General features: G+C 37.0%; 1 protein-coding gene across 1 annotated transcript in view; it reads left to right on the forward strand.

Annotated features, from left to right (window-relative positions):
• The window catches only part of OBSCN (obscurin, cytoskeletal calmodulin and titin-interacting RhoGEF), a 937,038-nt gene that overhangs the window by 76,159 nt on the left and 835,745 nt on the right, over nt 1–25,134 (forward strand). Inside the window, 2 exon segments of the mRNA XM_053713767.1 lie at nt 22,161–22,466; nt 23,438–23,704. Coding sequence (XP_053569742.1) covers nt 22,161–22,466; nt 23,438–23,704 — 573 coding nt within the window.

Here is a 25,134-nt window from a genome sequence, read left to right on the forward strand (position 1 = left end):
TACTTACCTTGTCAAATTCCTGCCACACCTATCAGAGGTGTGTGAGCCCTTGAGAAGGCTTATGGACAAGTATGCAATTTGGCATTGGCTTCCAAAGCATGATAGGGCGGTGCAGGACATAAAACAATTGGTTACTGATACACCTGTATTGTAGTATTACTGTGATACAAAGCCTGTCACTATTCAAATTGACTTAAAGGAACAAGAAAACCCCCACATTGTATTTCATGATTTAGATAGAACATACAATTTTAAACAACTTTTAAATGTACTTCTATTATCAAATTCACTTCATTCTCTTGTTATCCTTGGCTGATTGCACTACTGGCAGCTAGATGAACTCATCTAGTTAGCCAAACACAAGAGACAAATGTGTGCAGGCACCAATCTGCAGCTAGCTCTCACTGGAGTAGGCTGTGTGCATATTGTTTTTCAACAATGGATACAAAGAGAATGAAGCACATGTGAAAATAGAAGTCAATTTAAAAGTGTCTTAAAATGACATGCTTTATCTGAATCATGCAAGTTTAATTTTCACTTTCCTATCCTTTTAAAGGGACAGCCTACTCCAGAATTTGTATTGTTTAAAAAGATAGATAATCCCTTTATTACTCTTTCCCCAGTTTTGCATAACCAACACTGTTATATTAATATACTTTTTACCTCTTTTTTCCCTTGTATATAAGCCTCTACAGACTGCCCCCTTATTTCAGTTATTTTGACAGACTTGCATTTATCTAATCAGTGCCCTCTCATAAGTAACTCCACGGGCGTCAGCACAATATTATCTATATGGCACACATGAACTAATGCCATCTAGCTGTGAAAAACTGCCAATGCATTCAGATAAATGTCTGCCTTCAAGGGCATAAAAATTAGCATATGAACATACCTAGGTTTAGCTTTCAATCAAGAATACTAAAAGAGCAAAGCAAATTTGATGATAAAAGTAAATAGGAAAGTTGTTTAAAATTAGATGCTCTATCTGAATCATGAAAGTTTAATTTTGACTAGACTTTAAGCAAAAATAAACTTGAATGTGGCCTACTGCAAGGAGGAAATCCTGTTGCATTTGCATCCAGGGAACTCACAAAACAAAACAAAAACCAGACAAGCGCAACACGACTCACTGCATATGCTTTAATATATCCAAATTACAAATCCAAGTTGTACTTACTGAAAGTATAAAATCAATGCGCCCATAAATGAAAACCACCGTGCCAGATAACATCTCTCACTCCGTCAAGTGTACTGTTCTCTGTTAGCCGAGTGTAACACTGGAGTAGTGCTGGCAACTTGTTGGTTAATCCTTGATGGGCTCCCTTTGCCTCTGTGCTTCTCTCAGCTCCCTTGACGCATTTTGTCTGTACACAGACAGACTTTCTCAAAAAGTCTGTCCGTGAGAGTCGTTATCTGGAATGGGCGTTTTCATTTATGGGCGCCTTAATTTTATACTTCCAGTAAGTGCAACTTGTATTTTTAACTTGGATGTATTAAAGGGACAGTCTACACCTTAGTCATCTTAAAGTCTTACCTTAGATTGAGCTGCAAATAGCGTACTGCACCCTTTCTATATCATGCAGCAGGAACAGTAAATAAGTTATTTTAAAATGAATAGTGTTTCTGGCCAGTTTGAAATGGCTGCCAAGCTCAGCCCACTGATGACATCATGATCTGGGCTGCATATGGCATCCAATCAAAAAAGGCTCACTAGTTGGATTCAACAGACTGTCAATGCTATTCAGCAGAGTGCATAGATTCAGCCCAGATTGTGATGTCATCAGTGGGCTGAGCTTGGCAGCCATTTCAAACTGGCCAGAAACAATATTCATTTTAAAATAACTTTTTTACTGTTCCTGCTGTGTAATATAGAAAAGGTGCAGAAGGCTATTTGCAGCTTAATCTAAGGTAACTCTTTAAGATGACTAAGGTGTAGACTGTCCCTTTAAAGCGTAGTCGCAGTTGCACTTGTCTGGTTTAGTTTTGTAGTTTGCTATTAAAGACTTTGACGCTATCACAGTCTTACAGAGGTGGCATCAGCCTCACGCTGGACGTGAACATTGAATTTAGGAATACAGGATATATTGGGCTTTCACCGGTATCTTTTTCTGTTACAGTAGCTACAAACTTATATGAAGCATTGTATCTTTTTCTGTTACAGTAACTACAAACTTATATGAAGCATTGTATCTTTTTCTGTTACAGTAGCTACAAACTTATATGAAGCATTGTATCTTTTGGATTTTTATTTATCTTTACACTATGCACCATTTGGAAGCACTGCTTTTAGTGTACCCAAAACACAGATAAAAGCGGCGCTAATTTTAAATCACTGGTAGACAAATGTCTATTCGTGGCTAAAAATAAAAATTAAATACACAATAATAATATATACAATGATAGGAGCCCCTCTATAATAACTGATGAGCAGCAACACAAAGGTCTCAAGAGACCCTAATGAAATATCTCTTAATACAATGTAGCGAAACCAATGTTCCAAAAGAATAATGATACAGTATTTGTATAATGATATATTTGAATAATGATATTCCAAATGATATTCAGCTTATTTGGAGGAATCCATTATGAGCTGATGCTTTTTGTAGGGAAAGGTGCTGCTGTAGATAAACCTTGTATGTCCGGACAAGCTCGAATCCAATCTGTAGTAGGTAGAGAAAAAGACATGTAGCAGCCTTTGGGCTTGTGACGTTCAAATAGTCAGCTTGATTATTTTGAGCTATATAATAAAGTTCCTGTTGGAAGCTGCAGACTATGGCCTCTAGTTATCAAGACTATGGGCTAGATTTATCAACCCTGAGACGTACAGGGGTGCGTATACGCGCCCCTGTACGCCTCAGCTCGCCTGTGGCGGGGCGCAATTACCCGCAGGTAATTAACATTGCACACGAGCGCAATTTTGCGCTCGCATGCAATCCCGCCCCCTGCCCGCGCACAGCCAATCACGCGCGGGCAGGAGCTGTCAATCTCCTTGGTCGGACTCGACCGAGGAGATTAAATTTCGCCAGAATAGATGTGGCGAAGATGTTAGGGAAGCAGCGGTCTGGTGACCGCTGCTTGATAAATCGCGGCGAGCAAGTTCTTGTGAGAACTTGCTGCCGCAGGGGCTTGATAAATCTAGCCCTATGGCCTCTAGTTATGAAGCAGCGATCACAAAGACCGCTGCTCCATAACCTGTCCGTCTGCTCTGAGCAGGCGGACAGACATCGCCGGAAATCAACCCGATCGAGTACGATCGGGTTGATTGACACCCCCCTGCTGGTGGCCTATTGGCCGCGAGTCTGCAGGGGGTGGAGTTGCACCAGCAGCTCTTGTGAGCTGATGGTGCAATGCTGAATACGGAGAGCATATTGCTGGCCGTATTCAGCAAGGTCTGTCGGACCTGATACGCACTGTCGGATCAGGTCCGACAGACCTTGATAACTTGGGGCCTATGTGTTGTGCACGTTTGCCGTCTGTCAGCTGCTGTCACTCTGCTGAGTGTGTCACTATTGAACATCTCAGGACCAGGTTTATAAACCACATTAAGGCGGTAGCTCTGTAATGTGAGCAGCATACTCTTAAGGTGTTTAGGGGCGCATAAAATGGGTCTCTTGAAAATAGAGATTAATGGCTTATAGTCAGTTTCTGCTGTGGTCATGTTGCGTCCATAAAGGTAGTGGTGGAAACGCTGGCATGCAAATGCAATATTCAGATATTCCATTTCAATTTGTGCATAATTTTGCTCAGTTGGTGTGAGTGCCCCCTGGATTTAAAACCACACTAAAAGCAGCAGTAGGTAGAGAAAAAGACAACGCAACCCACGATTCAAACGTAATTTATTAAAAACAAATCACAAGCACAGTAAAAACTTACAAGAAGTATGTGTCAAATAAGCACATAGAAAAACCTCCTCATCAAGGTATAAGGTCTATAGTAGTAGTCTATAGATTGTAAGAAAGAAGCAGGCTGTTTGAACTTCCTTTTTCGCAGAAGGAAGCGGGCTGTTTGAACTTACAGAGACTGTTTGTAGTAACAGAGGCAGTCGGTTCGGATACTACAGCGGGCGATCCCCGATCTAAAGACTACTACGGCCTTATTTGACACATACTTCTTGTAAGTATGTTTTTACTGTGCGTGTGATTTGTTTTTAATAAATTAAGTTTGAATCGTGGGTTGCGCTATCTTTTTCTCTACCTACTGCTGCTTTTAGTGTGGTTTTAAATCCAGGGGGCACTCACACCAACTGAGCAAAACTATGCACAAATTGAAATGGAATATCTGAATATTGCATTTGCATGCCAGCGCTTCCACCACTGCCTTTATGGACGCGACATGACCACAGCAGAAACTGACTATAAGCCATTAATCTCTATTTTCAAGATACCCATTCTATGCGCCCCCAAACACCTTCAGAGTATGCTGCTCACATTACAGAGCTACCGCCTTAATGTGGTTTATTAACCTGGTCCTAAGATGTACATTAGTGACACACTCAGCAGAGTGACAGCAGCTGACAGACGGCAAACGTGCACAACACACAGTCTGCAGCTTCCAATAGGAACTTTATTATATAGCTCAAAATAATCAAGCTGACTATTTGAACGTCACAGGCCAAAGGCTGCTACAGATACAGTATGCCAAGTTGCAACTACACAGAAATTGCTGAAAGTTTGCAAGCACCTAAAGGGACAGACAACACTAGAATGTTTGTTGTTTAAAAAGCTAGATAATCCCTTTATTACCCATTCCCCATTTTTGCATAACCAACACAGTTTAATACATGTTTTACCTCTGTAATTACCTTGTATCTAAGCCTCTTCAGACTGTCCCCTTATTTCAGTTCTTTTGACAGACTTGCATTTTAGCCAATCAATGCTCACTCCTAGGTAATCTCATGTGCGTGAGCTCAATGTTATCTATATGAAACATGTGATCTAATGCCCTCTAGTAGTGAAAAACTGCCAAAATGCATTCAGATTAGAGGCGGTCTAAGAAATTAGTATATGAACCTCCTAGGTTTAGCTTTCAACTAAGAATACCAAGAGAACAAAGAAAAATTGGTGATAAAAGTAAATTGGAAAGATGTTTAAAATTACATGCCCTATCTGAATCATGAAAGTTTATTTTGGACTTGACTGTCCCTTTAAGTCTGTTGGTCTAGCTTGTTGGCTGGATTTAAAGGGACAGTTAAGACACCAAATAATTATTATTCACTATGTTACTTGCAAAACGTTAATGTGGCACATCGTTCTCCCTCTGCTGCAGTCCTCAGGGATTATCCATTTTTTCAATATAACCAACTGCCGTTTACAGCTATAAATGGTGGCCTAACTCCTCCTATCTTGTCGTCATTTTGAAGCTGTTGCTTACAGCAAATGACATGAGTGTCGGCCACGACGTCGACGCCCATTCGCGCATGCGCATTTGTCCTGAAGAGTCACTAAGAGCAGGAACTGAAATAAGGTTCCTATTTCAGTGACGGACCGCTTTTCGCTTAGGTAAGAGCGATTTCCTCCCGCACACTATACTCATGACAGGTAGGGAACCAGGCTGCGGGTGCATGTCATGTTTATTGGGGTGTCAGAGGGCATAGGGCAGGCTTCACATTCAGTATCCCGATTTCACCGCTGTGAACATCAGCTTTTTCTATTTTTTCTATTCTCTATTCCTCCACCCAAGCAGCCCATAATTTTCTATCTCACTGATTTGCTCCGCTCCTCGCTTTTACAAAAATACTTTTCCAAAATATTACTGGGCTTATTTATCTGTAAAATCTTTCTCACAGCTTACAACATGAATTTGTTTTGTTTTTTTTACCTATTGGATTTACCTATAATGCGCTGTAATATTTTAAGCAAGAGGGGGTGAAGCTCCACAAAGTTGCGTATTTTGTATAATTAATTGCCCAACTATGTTACGTTGCATAAAAAGTTATAGACAAACACATTGCAACGCTCAAAAGGTAGTGGGGATAAATCCACTAAACATAGGCTTTAAAACTGGGAAGACTCAATATTACAACTTGGGGGTGTAATTTCAGTCACCGAGGGCTGAAACACTTCCGGTGCAGCACTAAAACGGATCCCCACCGCACTCTGTCGGAAATCAAAAACATAACAATTTGCGCATGCGTTAGGCTAAAGGCACGTTCAAGTTGGGCGTGCATGAGAAATTCTCAAATTTATCTCCGTTGGGAAGAAGACAATGGGAGGAGGAGTTAGGCCACCATTTTTAGCTGTGAACGGCAGTTGGTTATATTGAAAAAAATGGATAATCCCTGAGGACTGCAGCAGAGGGAGAACGATGTGCCACATTAACGTTTTGCAAGTAACATAGTGAATAATAATTATTTGGTGTCTTAACTGTCCCTTTAAAGAAAGAGGTATCATTAATGGACATTTGGGGATGAAATCAGCTTTCAAAATGGCATACTGTACAAGGGGCCAAGTCATTAAAGGGATAGGAAACTCAAAATTTTAAGTAATTTTAAGACACTTTTAATTTCACTTCTGTTTTCATATGTGCTTTGTTCTCTTGGTATCTCTTATTGAAAAAAAAATTGCACATCTCCTACACTAGTGGGAGCTAGCTGCTGATTGGTGCCTGCACACACTTGTCTCTTGTGATTGGCTAACTAGACATGTTCAGCTAGCTGCCAGTAGTGCAATGCTGTTCCTTCAAAAATATATAACAAGAGAATGTAGCGAATTTGATAATAGAAGTGCATTGGAATGTTGTTTGAAATCGTATGTACTATCCAAATCATGAAAGGACATTTTGGGGTTTCCTGTCCCTTTAAGTTCAGAAATGTTCAGTATAAGTGGGGATTCCAAAGGCAAAATCAGCTATTTCAAATGAGAAAATAAAGATGAAGGAACTATTTGTAAACAACTTAATATATCCCAGTAGGTAAAATAGATAATTGGGGACACATTAAATGGGAGAGAAAGCATACACTGTCTCTTTAAAGGGACATTATACCAAAATGTTGAAACACTTGAAAGTGATGCAGCATAGCTGTAAAAAGCTTACAGGAAAATATCACCTGAACATCTCTATGTAAAAAAGAAAGATATTTTACCTAAAAATGTCCTAAGTATTCACACCCCATTGCAAAGGACTTTAAGCAGCAAATCAGTATGTCTGTCCCTAGACCTGCATGGGAGAGTGCCTCATGCACACTAATGTTATTTCCCTATTCAGTTTAAGGAAGTTTACTATGAAATTTAATGAGATCACAGTTCATGGCCTCAGCACTGCTGATGCTGATGCCTGCTGTTCATTTCTTCCTTTTATTTTTTTTTACATGTAGCTGGGAAGTAAAATTTCTTCCTTTTTTACATAGAGATGCTCAGGTGATATTTTCCTGTCAGCTTTTTATAGTTATGCTGCATCACTTTCAAGTGATTTAGCATATGAGTATTATGTCCCTTTAAGTATGTTATTTGTTTGTAGATCAGGATATATTTACTAGACGTGCTTTTTCGTTTTGGCCAAATTTAGTTTTCAGACAAATTTTGGCCGATTCTTAGATTCAAATGCACCCGAATTTCCGAATCGGCAAATTCCGAAAAATTCCGAAAATGAGTAAATCAGTTTCCGAATTTTCAGATCCATTATTCATATTCAGAATTTTGCATTGTCTGTCTAAACCGTAGTTCCCCGACATCGCCGACACTAAGTAAATCACAAAATAAAAATATTAACCCCTAAACCGCAGTTCTCTGACATCGCTGACACTAACTAAACCTATTAACCCCTAAACCACCATTCCAAAACATCGCTGACACTAACTAAACCTATTAACCCCTAAACCGCCGCTCTCAAACATCGCCAACATGAACTAAACCTATTAACCCCTAAACCGCAGTTCCCCGACATCGCCGACACTTACTAAAACACTAAATAAAGCTATTAACTCCTAAACCGCCGTTCCCCGACACTAAATAAACCTATTAACACACAACACATTAACCACATTGCAACAACGTAAATTAAACTATATTAACCCCTAAACCTAACACCCCCTAACTTTAACATAATTAAAATAAACCTAAACAAAAGTTACAATTATTAACTTACTACCTATTTAAAAATAAATACAAACTTACCTGTGAAATAAAAATAAAACCTAAGCTAGCTACAATATAACTATTTACAAACTACCTAGTTAAAATAAATGCAAACTTACCTGTGAAATTAAAATAAAAGCTAAGCTTACACTAATAAAACCTAACATTACTAAAAATAAAAAACCTAACATTACTAAAAATAAAAAAACTTAAGATTACTAAAAAAATTAAACTACAATTACAAAAAATAAAAAAAACTACCATTACAAAAATTAACAAACAAAATTGTCCAAAATAATAAAAATTATTCCTATTCTAATACCTTGTTAAAAGAAAACCCACCCCAAAATAAAAAAAAATCCCTAATCTTTAATATACTACCAATAGCCCTTAAAAGCCTTTTAAATAACCCTTTAAAAGCCTTTTGTAGGGCATTGCCCTAAAGTTAACAGCTCTTTTGCTAAAATATAAAAACAGACACCCCATAACATTACATACCCCCACCCACAAAATAAAAAAACCTAACTAGAAAAAAACCTATGAAAAAGGCATTTGTAGGGGCATTGCCCTTAAAAGGGCATTCAGCTCTTTTTCGGCCCATTAAATACCTAATCTAAAAAAAAACACCCCAAAAAAAAAAACTAACACTAACCCCAAAATCGGTACTCAGAGTTGCTGAAGTCCGGCGAAAGATCTTCATCCCAGCGGCAAAGCACCTTCATCCAGGCGGCTCCATCCATCTCGGGACTGTCATCTTCTTCATCCCTCACAGGACCGGCATCTTCTTCATCCATGCGAAGGCGGAGCGGTGGATGCACGGAGACGGAGGTCCATCGGTCCGATGTGGAGGTCCTCTTCATGCGATCATCCGCTGCACACTGAGGATTCAATGCAAGGTACCCCTTTTATAATGGGGGTACCGTTGCATTCCTATTGGCTGAAAAATCTAAATCAGCCAATAGGAATTAGAGCTGCTTAAATCCTATTGGCTGATTTGAACAGCCAATAGGATTTAAGCAGCTCTCATTCCTATTGGCTGATTTGAATCAGCCTGGATAAAGATGCTTCGCCGCTGGGATGAAGATCTCTCACTGGACTTCAGCAACTCTGAGTACCGATTTTGGGGTTAGTGTTAGTTTTTTTTGGGGGGGTGTTTTTTTTTTAGATTAGGTATTTAATGGGCTGAAAAAGAGCTGAATGCCATTTTAAGGGCAGTGAAAGAGCTGAATACCCATACAAATGCCATTTTCAGGGCAATAGGTAGATTCGTTTTTTTTTTAGTTAGGTTTTTTTTATTTTGTGGGTTTGGAGGGGTGGGGGTTTGTTTTTATTTTTTTACCAAAAAAGCTGTTAACTTTAGAGCAATGCCCTACAAAAGGCCCTTTTTTTTCAAATGGGGTATTAGAATAGGAGTAATTTTTATTATTTTGGATAATTTTGATTGTTATTTTTTGCAAAGTTTTTTTTTTATTGTTGTTTTTTTTTTTTTTTAGATGGCATTTTTTATTTTTAATGAGCCGAAAAAAAGCTAAATGCCCTTTTGAGGGCAATGCCCATACTCATGCCCCTTTTCGGGGCAATGGGTAGATTAGGTTTATTTTTATTTTGTGGGTTTGGGGTAATGTTAGGGGTTGTTTGTTTTTCTTTTTTGCAAAAGAGCTAACTTTAGGGCAATTCCCTACAAAAGGCCCTTTTAAGGGCCCTTGGTAGTTTATTATAGATTAGGGGTTTTTTACTTTGGGGTGTATTTTTTTTTTAAAACAAAGTATTAGAATAGGAATGATTTTTATTGTTTTGGATAATTTCGTTAATTTTAGTGTTTATTATTTTTTGTAATTGTAGTTTTAATTTTATGGTAGGTTTTTTATTTTTAGTAATGTTAGTTTTTTTATTTTTAGTAATGTTAGGTTTTATTAGTGTAAGCTTAGGTTTTATTTTTATTTCACAGGTAAGTTTGTATTTATTTTAACTAGGTAGTTAGTAAATAGTTATATTGTATCTAGCTTAGATTTTATTTTTATTTCACAGGTAAGTTTGTATTTATTTTTAAATAGATAGTAAGTTAATTTCGGTCTATTTTAATTATGTTAAAGTTAGGGGGTGTTAGGTTTAGGGGTTAATATAGTTTAATTTAGGTTGTTGCGATGTGGGGGCCTGCGGTTTAGGGTTTAATAGGTTTAGTTAGTTTTAGCGATGTTTGGGAAAGGCGGTTTAGGGGTTAATAGGTTTAGTTAGTGTTTGCGATGTTTGTAAACTGCGGTTTAGGGGCTAATAGGTTTAGTTACTGTTGGGGATGTGGGGGGGGGGGGTGTGGTTTAGGGGTTAATAGGTTTTGGTAGTGTTGGCCATGTGGGAGTGTGCGATTTAGGGGTTAATAGGTTAAGTTAGTGTCGGCGATGTCAGGGAAATTCGGTTTAGGGGTTAATAGCTTTATTAGGTATTTGGTTAGTGTTGACAATGTGGGGGTATGTGCAATTTAGGGGTTAATAGGTTTAGGTAGTGTTGGCGATGTGGTAGGACGGCGGTTTAGGGGTTAATAGCTTTATTTAGTGTTGGCGACGTCTTAGATAATTTTGTTTTGGCAATTGCCGGCAAATTAATTATGTTAAATTAAATTGTTTTTTCAGATCCTTTAGTTTATTCAGGTCCATTCTTTATTCATATGCAGTATTCTATTTTAATCTTCAGAATAGAATAATGCATATGAATAAAGAATGGATCCGAAAAAACGATTAACTTAACTAAATTGCCGAAACAAATATTTTTTAAAAACTTAACTAAACTAATTTACCGAAACAAAATTATTTATTTAACTAATCGAAACGAAACAAATTTTTTAGCGACGCACATTATTTACTGTAATAATATTTTTTGAATAACATATGAGATTTGCTCCAAAGTGTGAAGTGTGTTGCATGGTTACAGGTTTCCTGATTCTTAGTCCTTGAAGACAACTGAAGCTGAATGTCAGAGGCTAATTTTCAGATCAGTTACAACAGGGTGATGATCTGGAGTCATATGTCGGCCAACTGTATATTTCAGAGAAGTTGTGGTGGGGGGGAATGAAACTGAGCAAGGTTATGCTATTTTTACAATATGCGCACTCAGATTGTTAGTATTTGTTTTTAGCACAGTGTAACTTTATTAATGCAAAATGATTTCTACAAAACAAGTTTTTTTAAGGGAATTACAACATTCCATTTTAATTTTTGTTTGAATGTGTTAACCGTTTGTGTGCCAAAGAGGTTAATTATACAAAATTATGCCAGTCATTGAATTTACTGCTAAAATAGACATGTAGCTAATTGTAGAGGAACTTAACACAATATAAAATATGATTGTTTACCTTTAGAGGCAGGTATATAATAATTGCTTTATGAAATGATGCACAGCACACATGCATGGAGTGTACACACCAATCAGAAGTTTCTTTGTTGCCACGATAAGCCCAGTGGGTGCAAAAGCATTGTCAGATTTACAGTAAAAGGCTAAACAAATTTTTAAAATAGAAAGCACATTGCAGTTGCTACACAATCTATGCTAGTGATATTGAGCCCCAGAATGCATTGCGCAGGAATGTCTGTTTAATTTTGGAATTGTGCACAGCCTTTATTTTCTCTTTTATTTATTTGTTTGTAATATGTAGCCACTAGCCAGTTCTTAAGTCTATATAGAATTTGTATGTTACCACCATTGTGTCAGGTAATGACTTTTGGTTGGTGATAAAGTTTGGAAACTGGTGTTAAAATAAAAATTCTCTATAGACTTTAATGGAAAGAAATGTTTTTATTACCTGTTTCCAAAATTAACCACATCAATGGAAACTAGTCCTGTGACATGTATCCACTTAAACTAAAACCACAACATTTTAGCACACAGAACATAAAAATTATAGCAGCAGTTTTCTACCTATTTTCATTAACTCACCCTGCAAGTGTTTATTGTATTTTTGGTTTGTAAACACTTTTTTTCAAAGATTTTTATTAAACAGATTCAAGTCATACAGAATAATGCAGCAATCTTGCATTTACATCATAGTGAATACAGAATGGTTATACAATATTTCAAGAGTATTTAGCAATATATATATATATGACATGGTAGTTTAACAATTATTACCGTGGAGATATTCTTCCCATATAAATTTAATAGAATAATAGTCCTCTAGTTTGTGTATTTGAAAATAATGATGCTTTTCTAGTGACAATGACAGTGAAACATGTGCAATCTAATCTTCAATTGAAGGGGTTACCTCTTTTTCCACAGTCTAGGTATTAATTGCTCTGCGCAATTCAACATAAGATATAGTATTTTATTTAGACCTAAGTTTACATTGTATTTTAATGGATTTGTGAAGAAGACATATCAAAGGGTCTATAGAAATGTCAAATTTCAGAACTTTAGTCATTTCACTAGTGATGAGAAACCAATATTTTTCAATTTTTGGCATGTATATTTGCCATCTGCTAAGTAATTTCATATTGGTTCCTCTAAAGCTCATTGAGGAAGACGAAGAGTTCATCTGTGAGATGATAGTGAGCCATTATTTTTCAGTGACTTTAGTAGACTTGTGCGCAGCGAAAAAAATTTGTTTCGGTTCGTTTCGATTCGGATGTTTTTGAATTTCGTTTTCGGATCGATTCGAATTCGGATACATTTGAATGCATTCGTTTCGCATTTGTTCGGATTCATTCGGATTTGAATAAATCCGGATGTATTCGGATGTATTCGGTTTGGATTCAATTCGTAAATTCGGAAGTTCGGTATGTGTTAGGTGGGATGTGCTGTGTATTAGACTAGTATTATGTACTGTAATATTAGGTGTAACCCATAGCAGAGTGATATAACCTAATATACAGTACAATACTAGTATAATTGTGATTAGTCCATGGCCATCCGAATGTTCCGAATAAATCCAAACTAATTCGGATTTATTCGTTAGATTCCGTGCTACGGTAATTCAGAAATTCGAATCGATCCGAATTTCTGAATTTGACAAATTTGTCCGAATTTAAATTCGGAACGAAACGAAACGCACATGTCTAGACTTTAGTGTCTAATTCCTATTCCCATTTCTGTGTGTATGTAGGTAGAGTATGGGAATGGTCTTGTAGGATTAGTTTGTAAGTTATGGATAAGTATCCTTTTGAGATAGTGGGCCTGTAACATAGATTTTCTAGCGGTGTTAGGTTTGTATTGATTTTAGGTTTTTCTGTGTGAGAGGAAATAAAGTGATTTAATTGTTGATATTTGTACCAGTGGTCAAAATTGTTGTATATTTAGATTTAATAGGTCAGTCCCAGGGTGTATTTTACCATTATCCTAAACAGTGTAATATGGGATATGGGTATGTACTGAGTGTGGTTGATCTGAGTTAGTGTTATGTCTAATATTAAATATCGAGTTTGTGATGGGGAGGGATTCGTGGAGAGAGTAGAGATTTTTCTTATCAGACGATCCCATACTCTAAGTGTTTCCATACTGAAGGTAGAAAGTGTGTTAATTGTTTTCTGCTGTGTTGTTGGGAACCAACAGATGCTCCCTAGGATGATGGATTTAGCTAATTAGCGCTCTAATGCTATCCATTCTTTATCAATTTCATCTTTACACTAATTAATTATGTGGACTAAGTGCGTTACAGATTTATAATATGTTAGGTTTGGAACTCCCATTCCACCCCTGTCTTTAGTCATATACATTGTTTTCATTGAGACCCTGGTCATTTGTTTGGACCATATGTAATTATTAATGGCTTTTTGCAGGGTATGCATGAAATGGTCAGGTATTTGCATAGGTAAAGCCTGAAGTATGTATAGTATTTTTGGTAGGATCATCATTTTGATAGAATTTATACGGCCTAGCCAAAATACAGATTTATGTTTCCATTTTTTAAATTCTTGTTTGATATTTTGGAGTAATGGTAAGTAATTTAATGAGTATAGTCTACTTTTATCTTCTGTAATTTGGATCCCCAAGTATCTTATTGATTAAGGTTTAAATTGATAATGGAAAGTCTGTTGTATTTGTTGTGTGAGGGCCGAAGGGTTATTTAGGCTTAGGAATTCTGATTTGGATTTGTTTACTTTAAAGAACGAGAGCCTGCTATACTTTGTAAATTCTATTGAGAGAGAATTTAGTGAGGTTATAGGAGATGTGAGAGTGAGCATGATGTCATCTGCGTATAGCGCCATTTTGTAATGTGTGTTGTTAACAGGGATTCCTGTAATATCTGAGTTGTGCCGTATATTCGTAGCTAGTAGTTCCATAGCCATTACAAATAATATAGGCGAAAGGGGCAGCCTTGATGTGTTCCGTTCAAAATTTTAATGGGTTATTATAAGGAGTCATTAAGGCATATTTTTGCAGTAGGGGAATGATATAGAGCAAATATTTTTTCAATAAGCTAGGGCCCAAAACCAAATTTCTGCATTACTGTCCTTAAAAAATTCCAATTAAGCCTCTCCAAGACTTTCTCCATGTCAATTGATAGGAAAATAGCTTGTATGTTTTGTTGGGTGACGTAATCGAAAAGGTTAATTATCTTAATAGCCTGATTGGTATGAATTAAAATTGGGAGAACTTTGTTAATGCGGGCTGCCAATATTTTTGCAAAGAGCTTAACATCAACATTAAGTAGGGATATAGGTCTGAAGTTAGATGAGTCAGTAGGGGTTTTTCCAGGTTTAGGGATAACTGTGATGTGGGCTTCTACCATGGTTTGTGGAAAAGGTTTATCTTTTCCTACTTTATTAAAAAGTGTCAATAAAAAAGAGGCAAGGATATCTTTGAAGGTTTGGTAATAACGTACAGAGAAACCATCTGGACTTGGGATTTTACCGGTATTCAGATTTTTTATAGTTTGAGTCAATTCTGGCATAGTTATAGGAACATCCAGGTCCTCCATTTGTTCTGCAGTTAGGGTTGGTAGGATAGAGTGTTCTAGATATGTGAAGATATTTGTTTTGATGTCTGATTGGTTCCCTATAGTGGTGAGATTGTAAAGTTTTGAGTAGTAATCTTTGAATTGATTAATAGGTAGTGTGCAGTTTTTGTTTGTGGGAGGTAGTTAATTCGTGGACAAAGGACTTTAACTTCCTCGCTTTTAAATATCTGGCCTGCTTTAATACTTTCGTAGAATAATTTTTGCTTGTATTTTTAAGTTATTGTTTGCTGTTCATGGGCTAATAATTTTTTAAGTTTGTGTCTACATGCTTGTAGGTTTTTTGAAATGTCTATGTCGGAGGGGGTTCTTTTGTGTTGGAGTTCTAAATGAGATAGTTGTTTAGTGAGGTCTAGGTAATGTTGACGTGATAGTTTTTTCTTATGGGCCATATGTTTCCCATAGGGTGAAATCTTCTATGTTTGGAGTATCATTAATTTTAAAAAATTCTTTAAGTGATTTAGTTATTTTTTGTCATAACGCTTCAGTATCTATAAGAGTCATCCAGCGGAATTCAGTATGTCTAGTGTTTGGTCAATTTAGACCATGAGGTCGGTTTAATTATAGAGTTCACAATAAGCATTAGTCCTTTTTGGTTTGTAAATAAATAATCCAATCGACTATATGTTTCAGTGTGGGGGGGGGGTGAGAAAAAATTGTAATCTCGTTTGTCACCATTAAAATATCGCCAGGTGTCATATAAGTTGTGTTCTCTCATCTTCCGCCACATAAATTGGGCTGTTCTTTAGGAGACACAGGAATTAGGATTGGAGCTATCTATGAGAGGTTTTATTGGGAAATGAAAGTCTCCTCCTATTATTATAATTCCCTTAGAAAAATCTAAGATTTTTTTAAACATCATGCGGAAAAAGGGAGTCTGCTTGACATTTGGTGCATAAATATTGATGAGTGTAACGGGTGTTCCATGTAATAAGCCGAATATGCCCAGGAATCTCCCTTCTTTATCATTGGATGTTTGAATATGTTGAAAAGCTACGTTTTTATTTAGCAAAATGCTCACTCCTCTTTTTTGTGTGAAAATAAGCTATGATAATGGTGAATGTTTCTTAAAGTGTGTCTCCTGTAAAAACAATATATCTGCTCGTCGTTTGTGAATGTCCAGTAATGCAATAGAGCATTTTTGGGGAGAGTTAAATCTCTTAACATTTTGGGAGATGATGTTTAAATTAGGAGCCATGGTGATTAGTAGTTGGAGGGGGGTACCTGGAGAGATTAGTGGATATAAATATCGCCTATGATAAAAGACTGTGTCAATGTGTACCTGATAAAGGTTATAGCAACAAACCATCAACAAAATAAGTACATCATAAATAAAATTGTAGTATACATTTCTATACCAAAGGATTAAACCATTATGTATCTGAAATAACTTGAAACAGCTGTCACTTGACAGTTTTAAAAAGTAAACTGTTAAAAAAAACATGTAAAACAAACATACGTATACAACATGTGAACATTTTAAACAATATGTGAAGTACAATAAGGGGGGTATTGACTTGGGTGACCATTGGCTAAGTTAAGTATGAGGGCTTCGTAGGCCTGTTCATTAGGGCATTAGTAGCTCAAACCTGAACAAAATGAAAGGATACTTTTGCCTATAGGGTTTCTGAATCTGAGGCTGATTCTTCTCCAGAGGTTGTAGACTTTGGGGTAGCAGTTTTCTTATATTCTATGGTTGTGCGGGTAGGGTTGGGTGACAATTTCCCCTTTTCTTTGGGGGGACTGTGTCCCAAGTTCCTTATTTTTTCCTTCTTGAGTTTTCAGTGTCGTCTTGCTCAGATGTAGATTGTAAAATAGGCATGTCTGGTGGATCAATGTCTAACATCTTACAGAATTGGTCAACTTCTGAAGGTCCCGAGCAGAATATTCTTCGGTTGTTGTGGATAACCAGGAGTTGAAAGGGAAACCCCCATCTGTATGAAATGTTCTTGTTTCTTAAAAAGAATAGTTAGGGGGTAAAGTTCTTTCCATCTTTGCAGTGTCCTAATTGAGAGGTCAGCATAGAATTGCAATATCACTCCTCGGACTCTTATTGGTCATTTCTTCCTGGAAGCAGCCATTATGTTTTCTTTTTCCTGGAAGTTTTTAAATTTGATTATAATGTCCCTTGGTGGAGCTTTATGCAGGGTTTTTGGCCTGAGGGCTCTGTGTGCTCGTACCCACTGAATATTTGCTGCATTAGGGTCATCTAGGAGGTGTGTGAATAGAGTATAGAGAAATACTGGAAAGTCTTTTGGTAACACAGATTCTGGAGCTCCGCGAATCCTTATATTTTTCTTCTGCTCCTATTCTCAAGATCTTCCAGTTTATCTTGTAAGGAGAATATCAGCTCTGATTGTTGGTCTATTTTCCCTTGCATGGATGTAAAGTCTTCACGTATTATATTGCCTTGATCTTCTAGGTCTTCAACCCTAAGCCCTAGGGTATGCATATCTTGTTTGAGTTCTTGGAGTTCTTCACGCATACAGGTTCTCACAATTTTAGCTAGATCTTGTGTAGATGCTAATGAAGAAAGTATATACATATGGATTTGTGTTTGCTCAGATGAGACTGACCCTTCAGGACTCCAAGGCGGGTTAATCTATGGTGGAGGAATATTAGTGACATTTAGATGTTCTGATGTTTTCTGCTCTGAAGGATTAAAAAAGGAGCCCAGCAATTGCCTTTTGGTAGTGGGAGAACGTGAATTTTTTACAGGTTTATGCCTTTTTTTGTTTCCATGTTTAGTAGGCTAAGGTTAGTGTGTTTCCAGCTGGGAAGGAAAAATTGAGGACAGGATTTGTAATAGTGGGATAACCAGTTTACTGCATTATGGTAGCAATATGTGTATAATGTCCAGAAACAGTATTACTCCTTTGCTATGTATCCCAGAGATAATATGAGGGAGTTTCCAATAGCTAGTATTTGAAGTGTTTTATGCTATCACATTATCCTTATAGCACATCAGGGGCTAGGTGTGGTAAGGGGTACTAGCGTATTATCTTGTTTCCCCTTTCTTCGTTCACCTTAGGTGCAGCCTTTTCTCAACCTGATGGTTAAATATGTTGCACTTGACACGTGGTTTGTGTATTATGTATTTGGCCGTATATCATGGCCCTTATGCGCCTCTGGTCTATTAACACTTGTATCCCAGTGTGTTGGGCAATAGGTGGGATTGCGTGCTTACCCGGTGCGGTAGATGGAGTGTTTGTGGTGAGTGTTCCGTTACACGTGAGCCCTCTGGTTCCACTTTGTTGATGTCACTGCAGCCGCGTGGTTTGTGAGCGTGGCCTTCTCAGGCCACTTTAATAGGCAAGAGGCACGGTCTGGTGTCCTGTAGGCTGATCACAGCCCAAGCGGTGTCAGTGTGCCCTCAACGTGCTCCTCAGTGCCCATTGGCGATCCGGCTTCTCTACTGGAGCTTGGACGCGGCCGCGTGGCTTGTAAATATGGCTTACGCTGGTTGCTGTAATAGGCCGGTGCTGTGATCTGTTATTCTGGAGGCTGATTGCCTCCAATCTTGTTGGTACCGATGTGTGCCTGGTTGTCTCAGCACTTAGTTGTGGTCGTCATTATGTTGATTGCCCTATTTAGGGCTCGCTTCCATTGAGTCGTTACAAATGGAGCCTTAAGCTACTGAAGTGGCCGACAGCTAAAAGTGATTTACGGCTCCATTTTAGTACCAGGTTTCCATCTAAATATTTTGCGCATTGTGTGCAGTCGCTCTTTTTGTGTAGCTGTAAGTTAACGTTGTGTTAACGCTTCCATCTTACGGCGGATTTCTTGAAAATCAATAAGTTGCTAAGGTAACCCGACGTTACGCTATAGAATTTACGTTTAACGTCCATGCTCCTTACCTGTGATCACCTCTCAAGAAAAATAAAGATACACTTATCCATATTTTTAATAATCATTATTTTTTAATATAATTATATTTACCACTTCATAAATATAAGTAATATGTATTGCTGCCCTAGACATAGGTCTAGTTTGAATTCTGTAGATATGTTCTTGCATATATTATTATATTTAAATATATACTGATATTTCTATTAGAATATAAGTTCAACTATTCCTATACATGAGACAACAATAAATATTACTTATAACAATTTATTTCTACATTAAAACACTTGCATTATTTGCAAGTTTTATAATTTCAATAAAAAATAGGTCTCAAAAAGCACAATTTTCCTCTTTTACACCTAGTTGAGCTGGGTGTAATATTTCTCAATGTATCGACAGCCTCCAACAGTGTATTAACGGTTTGCGCTTTCATTGGAAACCTGGTATAATTTATCGATTAACGGCTTCTATTACTTTCTATGGGACGCAAAGATTTTTTTGGCAGCCGAAGTCCGGCTGCCGATAGAGGTATAACACATCATTGGAAACAGTCGGTAAACAAAATTGCTTCCGATAGCATATTTATCGTTTTGCGGGCGCACGTAAACCTAATTATGGCTCAATGGAAACGAGCCCTTTGACGGCCCATAGCAGTGTTTTGTTGGTCCCCGTTATGGAGCTCTGGTCTTAGGCCACCATCTTAGCCGCAGCCAGCTCCGCCCCCTTTTGGGTTTGTAAACATTTTATTATAATATTGTGAACATTGCATTGTTTTTGTAAACATTGTATTGCAGATTTGTAAACAGTATAATGCTGGTTTGTAAACATTTTTATTATAAAGTTCTAAACATTGTACTGCAGGATTGTAAATATTGCATTGTAGATTTGTAAACATTGCATTTGTTTAAAGACCTCATATAATACAGCAGCAACTAATATTAGTTTCTTCATTGCCTTTTCTATAATTCGGCAGATTTGCTTGTTCTTGCAGCATTCAGTAATTAACACCTGGCAGGCAACACTACCACTTTACATGGTTTCCACTTTAAATCATTCTTGATGCCTCTTAATATTAGTTAAGCTGTGTGCTGTGCTACCACGGGCATCCTCCCAATATTCCTCTGTGTTATTTTGATGATATATATATGTGTTGCTGTTTTGGCACAAGCCAAAGGATAATTTCTATATAAAGCAATGTTGAAAGCTCTCTAAATCTACAGTATGTGCTGGGTGCGAGGCTTGTGATCTCAGTTTTCCTGTCAGAGATATATATTGGAAATTATTTTTGTCAGGAACCAAGCTGGAACTAATACTTAATGAATCGTAAATTCTGAAATTCTCAAATTTTAAATATATATAATAATTATATATATATATATATATATGAAATGCTTTGCAAGTTTAGTACAAAAATTCTAATTATCAAACTTCTGCATTCTTTATTGTAAAGGTTTTTATTAGTGTTAAATAAGTTCCTTAATATAATAAATCACCTTTTATAGTCCATATACAATCTAGAATGATTGTTATTCTTTGCTGCAAATTTTTTTTTTTAATATTTTTAAAATTGTGTGTAATATTAAAGTAATAGCAAAGACATGCCCATGATTTAGATGTAGCCATGAAATCTTCCAGTGCCTTGTAAATTTGAGTTGAAGATTTACCTTATCAAAACCATCATATCGATGACATATATAATTTAGCTTTAGAATGCTTGTTAAAGACCTCTTACTAACAAAAATGCCACATGTAATAGCTCATACCCAAACTGAAGTATACTGAAATGATTTTACAAATTTTGTACATAATTTAAGAAAATGTGTGCACGAAATAGCAGAGTTGTGGACCCGATTTAACAAATTGTGAACATGAAATTGGAAATCTATGTGCATATTGTGTTAAATTGTTGTCACAATTGCAAAATACACAAATCTTTCACTTTTGGGTTCCAAATGTCTGTATCAGCACTCAAAGTTAAGCATCTAAAATAAATAAAAATCAAGGTAGAAAGATCATCAGCATAACCTCAAAAATGTATGTCCAGATGGATAAAACTTGCACATATAAATTATGTATTGTGTCAGTCTGATATTTAAAATAACAGCTGCACATGTTTTGCATTTCTGCAGAAGTAAAATAAAAACATATGTAATTTGAATCTTTACATCTTTGGACCTACTGTTCATGTGATACAATAAAAAGGATAAAGCTACCTTGTGTATAATATATAAAAAAATATTCAAAAGTGACAATACTATCAAACCAATTGCCACTCTCAGGGTTTTCCTTTAAAAATTACATTTTTTATTTAAAGTAAAGAGATTACACAATGGTAAATAGTTCAGCCCCGTTTGGAGCCTTTGTTAAAACAAATTGTTTCTCTGAAAACAACAATTAAAGTTTGATATATTAACCCCTTTGTGACTGAATAATAGTGTTCACATCGGAATGAAGTTCCAATGAAAACACTATTTGTAAAAGTGAAATCATGCGATTTTCAATGCAATCGCATGATTTCAAGGCCAGGATTGGATCATGGAGGACTACCTAAGCTGCTAGGCATGCCCCCCAGGCCAATCCTTGCCTACGTCAAAGGGGGAAGCTACAGGACACTGTATATTATAGGATGTTCCATGCTATCCTAACTGTGTTAAAGCCCAGCGCTGTTAGGATGGCATGCAATGTCCTAACAGCGTAAAGGGGTAAACCCACCTTTATTTAAAACTTAAGATGCAACCCCAAAAATATATTGTTTTTTTTGTTACTTGTTTTTGTTTATATAAAGAAATTTTTATATCATTCTCTTACAGTGACAGAACTGGTATGTACTTTTGCAAGTCGTTCTGTTGGTATCTTCGTAGAGTACATTTTTATAAGCATTAAACATTCACCATTATATAAAAGCACATTGTTTTCCTTTAGTTCATTTAATATTTGAAAATAAAATGATTTATAATTAATATTGAATTACATTTTCTGTAACCATGTCTGTGCTTGTTATTTTATATTCAGTAAGGTTGTAGCTAATCTTATGATGTTAAGTTATTGATTTCACTACACATTTCATTTGTGTACACAGCATAATACATATATTGTACCACATCACAGACATACTGTTCATTACTCACACTAGACACATATATATTGTACAACAAACGCTGGGATATACACTCATATCTACTCTAGTATGTTCCTGAACTCTCTGTAAATGTGTTTACTGCAGCACAGACACATTTGCGTCTATATATTAAGCATAATAACAAATATGCTATATACTAATTTGCAACTTCTTCTTGTTCCAGGTTTAAGGAAACCCCCTACAAATGCCCCTATTAATCCTTTGGCGAAAGATAAAAGTGATACATCAGTTACATTAGTCTGGTCCCCTCCCCCGATGGATCGGCCAGTACCTATTGATGGGTACATCATAGAATACAAAAAGCTTGGAGCCACAAGCTGGTTGAGGTGCCACGAATCTGCCAATGTCCCTGTCCCCGAATTCACTGTTCGCAATGTTGTAGATGAAGGAAACTTCCAGTTCAGGGTCAGCGCAGTGAATAGTTATGGGCAGAGTCCTTACTTGGAGTTCCCTGGAACACTGTACCTTGGTGAGTACCTTTACCGTTCCTATATGGCACATTCAGCAGCATATTGACAATATTTGGGTTCACATATCCAAAGAGACATTACGTCTTGTTTACTCTCAGCACATGCGTCATTTTTATTGATTTACAGGGATGTTCTTGGTCTGTCTAGATTAGAATAGAATCCCCTACAAACCTTCAATTTATTCAAAACTCCATGCAAATCTTCTATTGAAAGCTCTGTAACTTATCTAGGAGCTTTCTCTTTTCTGGATGCAGGAGAATTGTAGTACTGTACAGTGTAACATACAAGGAATTGTGAGTTACTATTTTATTGTATGTCAAATGTAAATAAAATAGGTATTATAATGAAAAAGTGTGGCAACTTAAATAATTGCTTGGGTGTGAAGTTTTCTCATTTATTCATTCATAATTTATAAAGCCTTTTAAATATACAGATCTGTCTCACCATTACATAGCTAATAAGTGGGAGCCCATTTAAATACTTGCAGTTCCCTGCAAAACACTGTTTTCAATAGAGCCCCACTGTTTTCTAGGGGAAGGAGCTTGCCCCTTTTCAGAATGAATAAGCAAAGTGGTGCTTGCGTAGGGAATGGTTCCAGTATTACTCCCAACTTAAATTATTATCATCCTAGAATTGGGATCACTGGCAGCAGATTCTTGGCAGTTTGGGGTTGTGCTGGGGCATCCTGGGGTCAGGTTGGAACAAGGATCATGATCATGCACATATACAGATGGCATTCAGATTGTTTAACACTCTACCTAGCTGCAAAACACATACATGAATTCCACTACCCACTTTGATTTTTGGTAATTGGCAACCACAGCTGTCTAACTAAATTGTGATGCATCTTCAAAATGTATATTGAATAAAAAGGGATAGTTTGTAGGACTGTAAAATAAACAAACAAACCTTTGAGATAATCTTTTGGTGGCAACATTTTTTCTCTATAGAACATTTTCTTTTGTTTTAGAACCTATACCAACTATTAAAGCTCCGTTGAGGCCAGCTGAAGTTACGGTAGGTGGAGAAGCATCATTCTTCATAGACCTGAGCACAGTTTCTTCTGGCATTTGGTTGCTAAATGGCAAAACTATCCAGAATAATGAGCAGTACGTAATAAAGAGAGTGAAGAACACTCACACATTGATCATCAAAAACGTCTCTCATGCTGAAGATGAAGCGGAAGTGAAATTCATTGCTAATGGGATTGAGAACTCTACCAAGCTGAGAGTGAAAGGTATGGTTATAATAAACAACTTTAGTTTGTCTTGTATAAAGTAGCCATATAATTATTGTTATATACACCTTACAATTATAAAATTCTATAGGCACAAAACTTATTACGAAAATTTATAACATTAAAGGGACATTAAACACTAAATACATTTCCTAAGAATAGTATTACGGTTGTTCCCTGTCTCCTTCTGGTCCTGAGTGGTGCCTTTTTGGAACTAAACTTTCACTGCGTTCCAGTGCTGACGCTTTTGCACATGTGAAGCAACTCTCCTTCTGATAAATACAGTGAAACCTAGATTCCAAAATGGCAGCAGGCCAGGGAGGTGGAGGTTTAGTGTCCCTTTAAGTTGAAGCTCAACTTGTGGATGTGATAAGGGGTTAGAGCGATTCTTTATGAATGCTGCTATTTTTCAGTTTCAGGGAGGCAGCAATTTTTTTACTTGTGAGGTATTAGTTTCAGGAATTGATTTAATGGAATCTAAAACCATAAGCAGGTGACTGTGTGCGTTAATTAAATCTTGTGTTTCCTTTGAGTACAGTCTCAGACAAAGACATATATGAGTCAGCCAGCACACTGCTTATTTCCAGCTATATTGATCTCTGTTGTGCCAGTTTAAGGGTTGGATCACATTTTATTTGGTGTATTATTGGGTGTTATATAAAGAATGGGAATGTGATCTACTTACTGGAGTAAATATTATCAGACACTAGAGTACATATGTTTTTATACATTGACCAAACTTTTACTGTGGCATCACAGAAAATAAAATTGAATAATTGTCACATTAAACTTGTCTCTCCTGTATCTATAGTGAAGGCTCATGCACATGTTGGGTGTATAAAAAATCCTACTAGAACATGCTAGAGATGATTTCTCAGGTAGAATAGGGACCTGTGCCTAAAGGCCACTTTAATTAGATTTTCAGAGCTTTCGGTTGTCACTCGTATTGGGGGATTATAGTGGACTGGGAGCTCTGTAGCTCTATTCCTCCTCTGTGTTCCCTTCAGGGCAAATGTCATGGGTCCAGGATAGAAAACAGGGGCTGCCCAGCTTGATCATGACATGCCAAACCCCTCCCACAATGCACTTGACCCTGCCCACAGAACACCTCCTGCTTTACCCCTCTACACATGGCTCTAATCCCTAAACAGCCATCCACCACTGCACACATGTCCCCCCTCATCTCTCAGTCCTGAGACAGATATGTTATGAAGCTATAGATTGCCTTTAAATGGACATTAAATACTAAAGGCTCGATTTCAAAGTGATACTGATTGTGCAAAGCGTGCTACTTTGCACTTTAACTCTCACAATCATCATCACTTTGTTTGATATTAGCTTTAAAACCATCACCCCCCCAACACAATTAACCCCTAAACCACCAAAACCTACCATTGCATTACCCTCACTGCAAAAATCCTTAACCGCTA

This window comes from Bombina bombina, chromosome 5 (assembly GCF_027579735.1).
Source record: "Bombina bombina isolate aBomBom1 chromosome 5, aBomBom1.pri, whole genome shotgun sequence".
NCBI classification, from domain to species: Eukaryota; Metazoa; Chordata; class Amphibia; order Anura; family Bombinatoridae; genus Bombina; species Bombina bombina.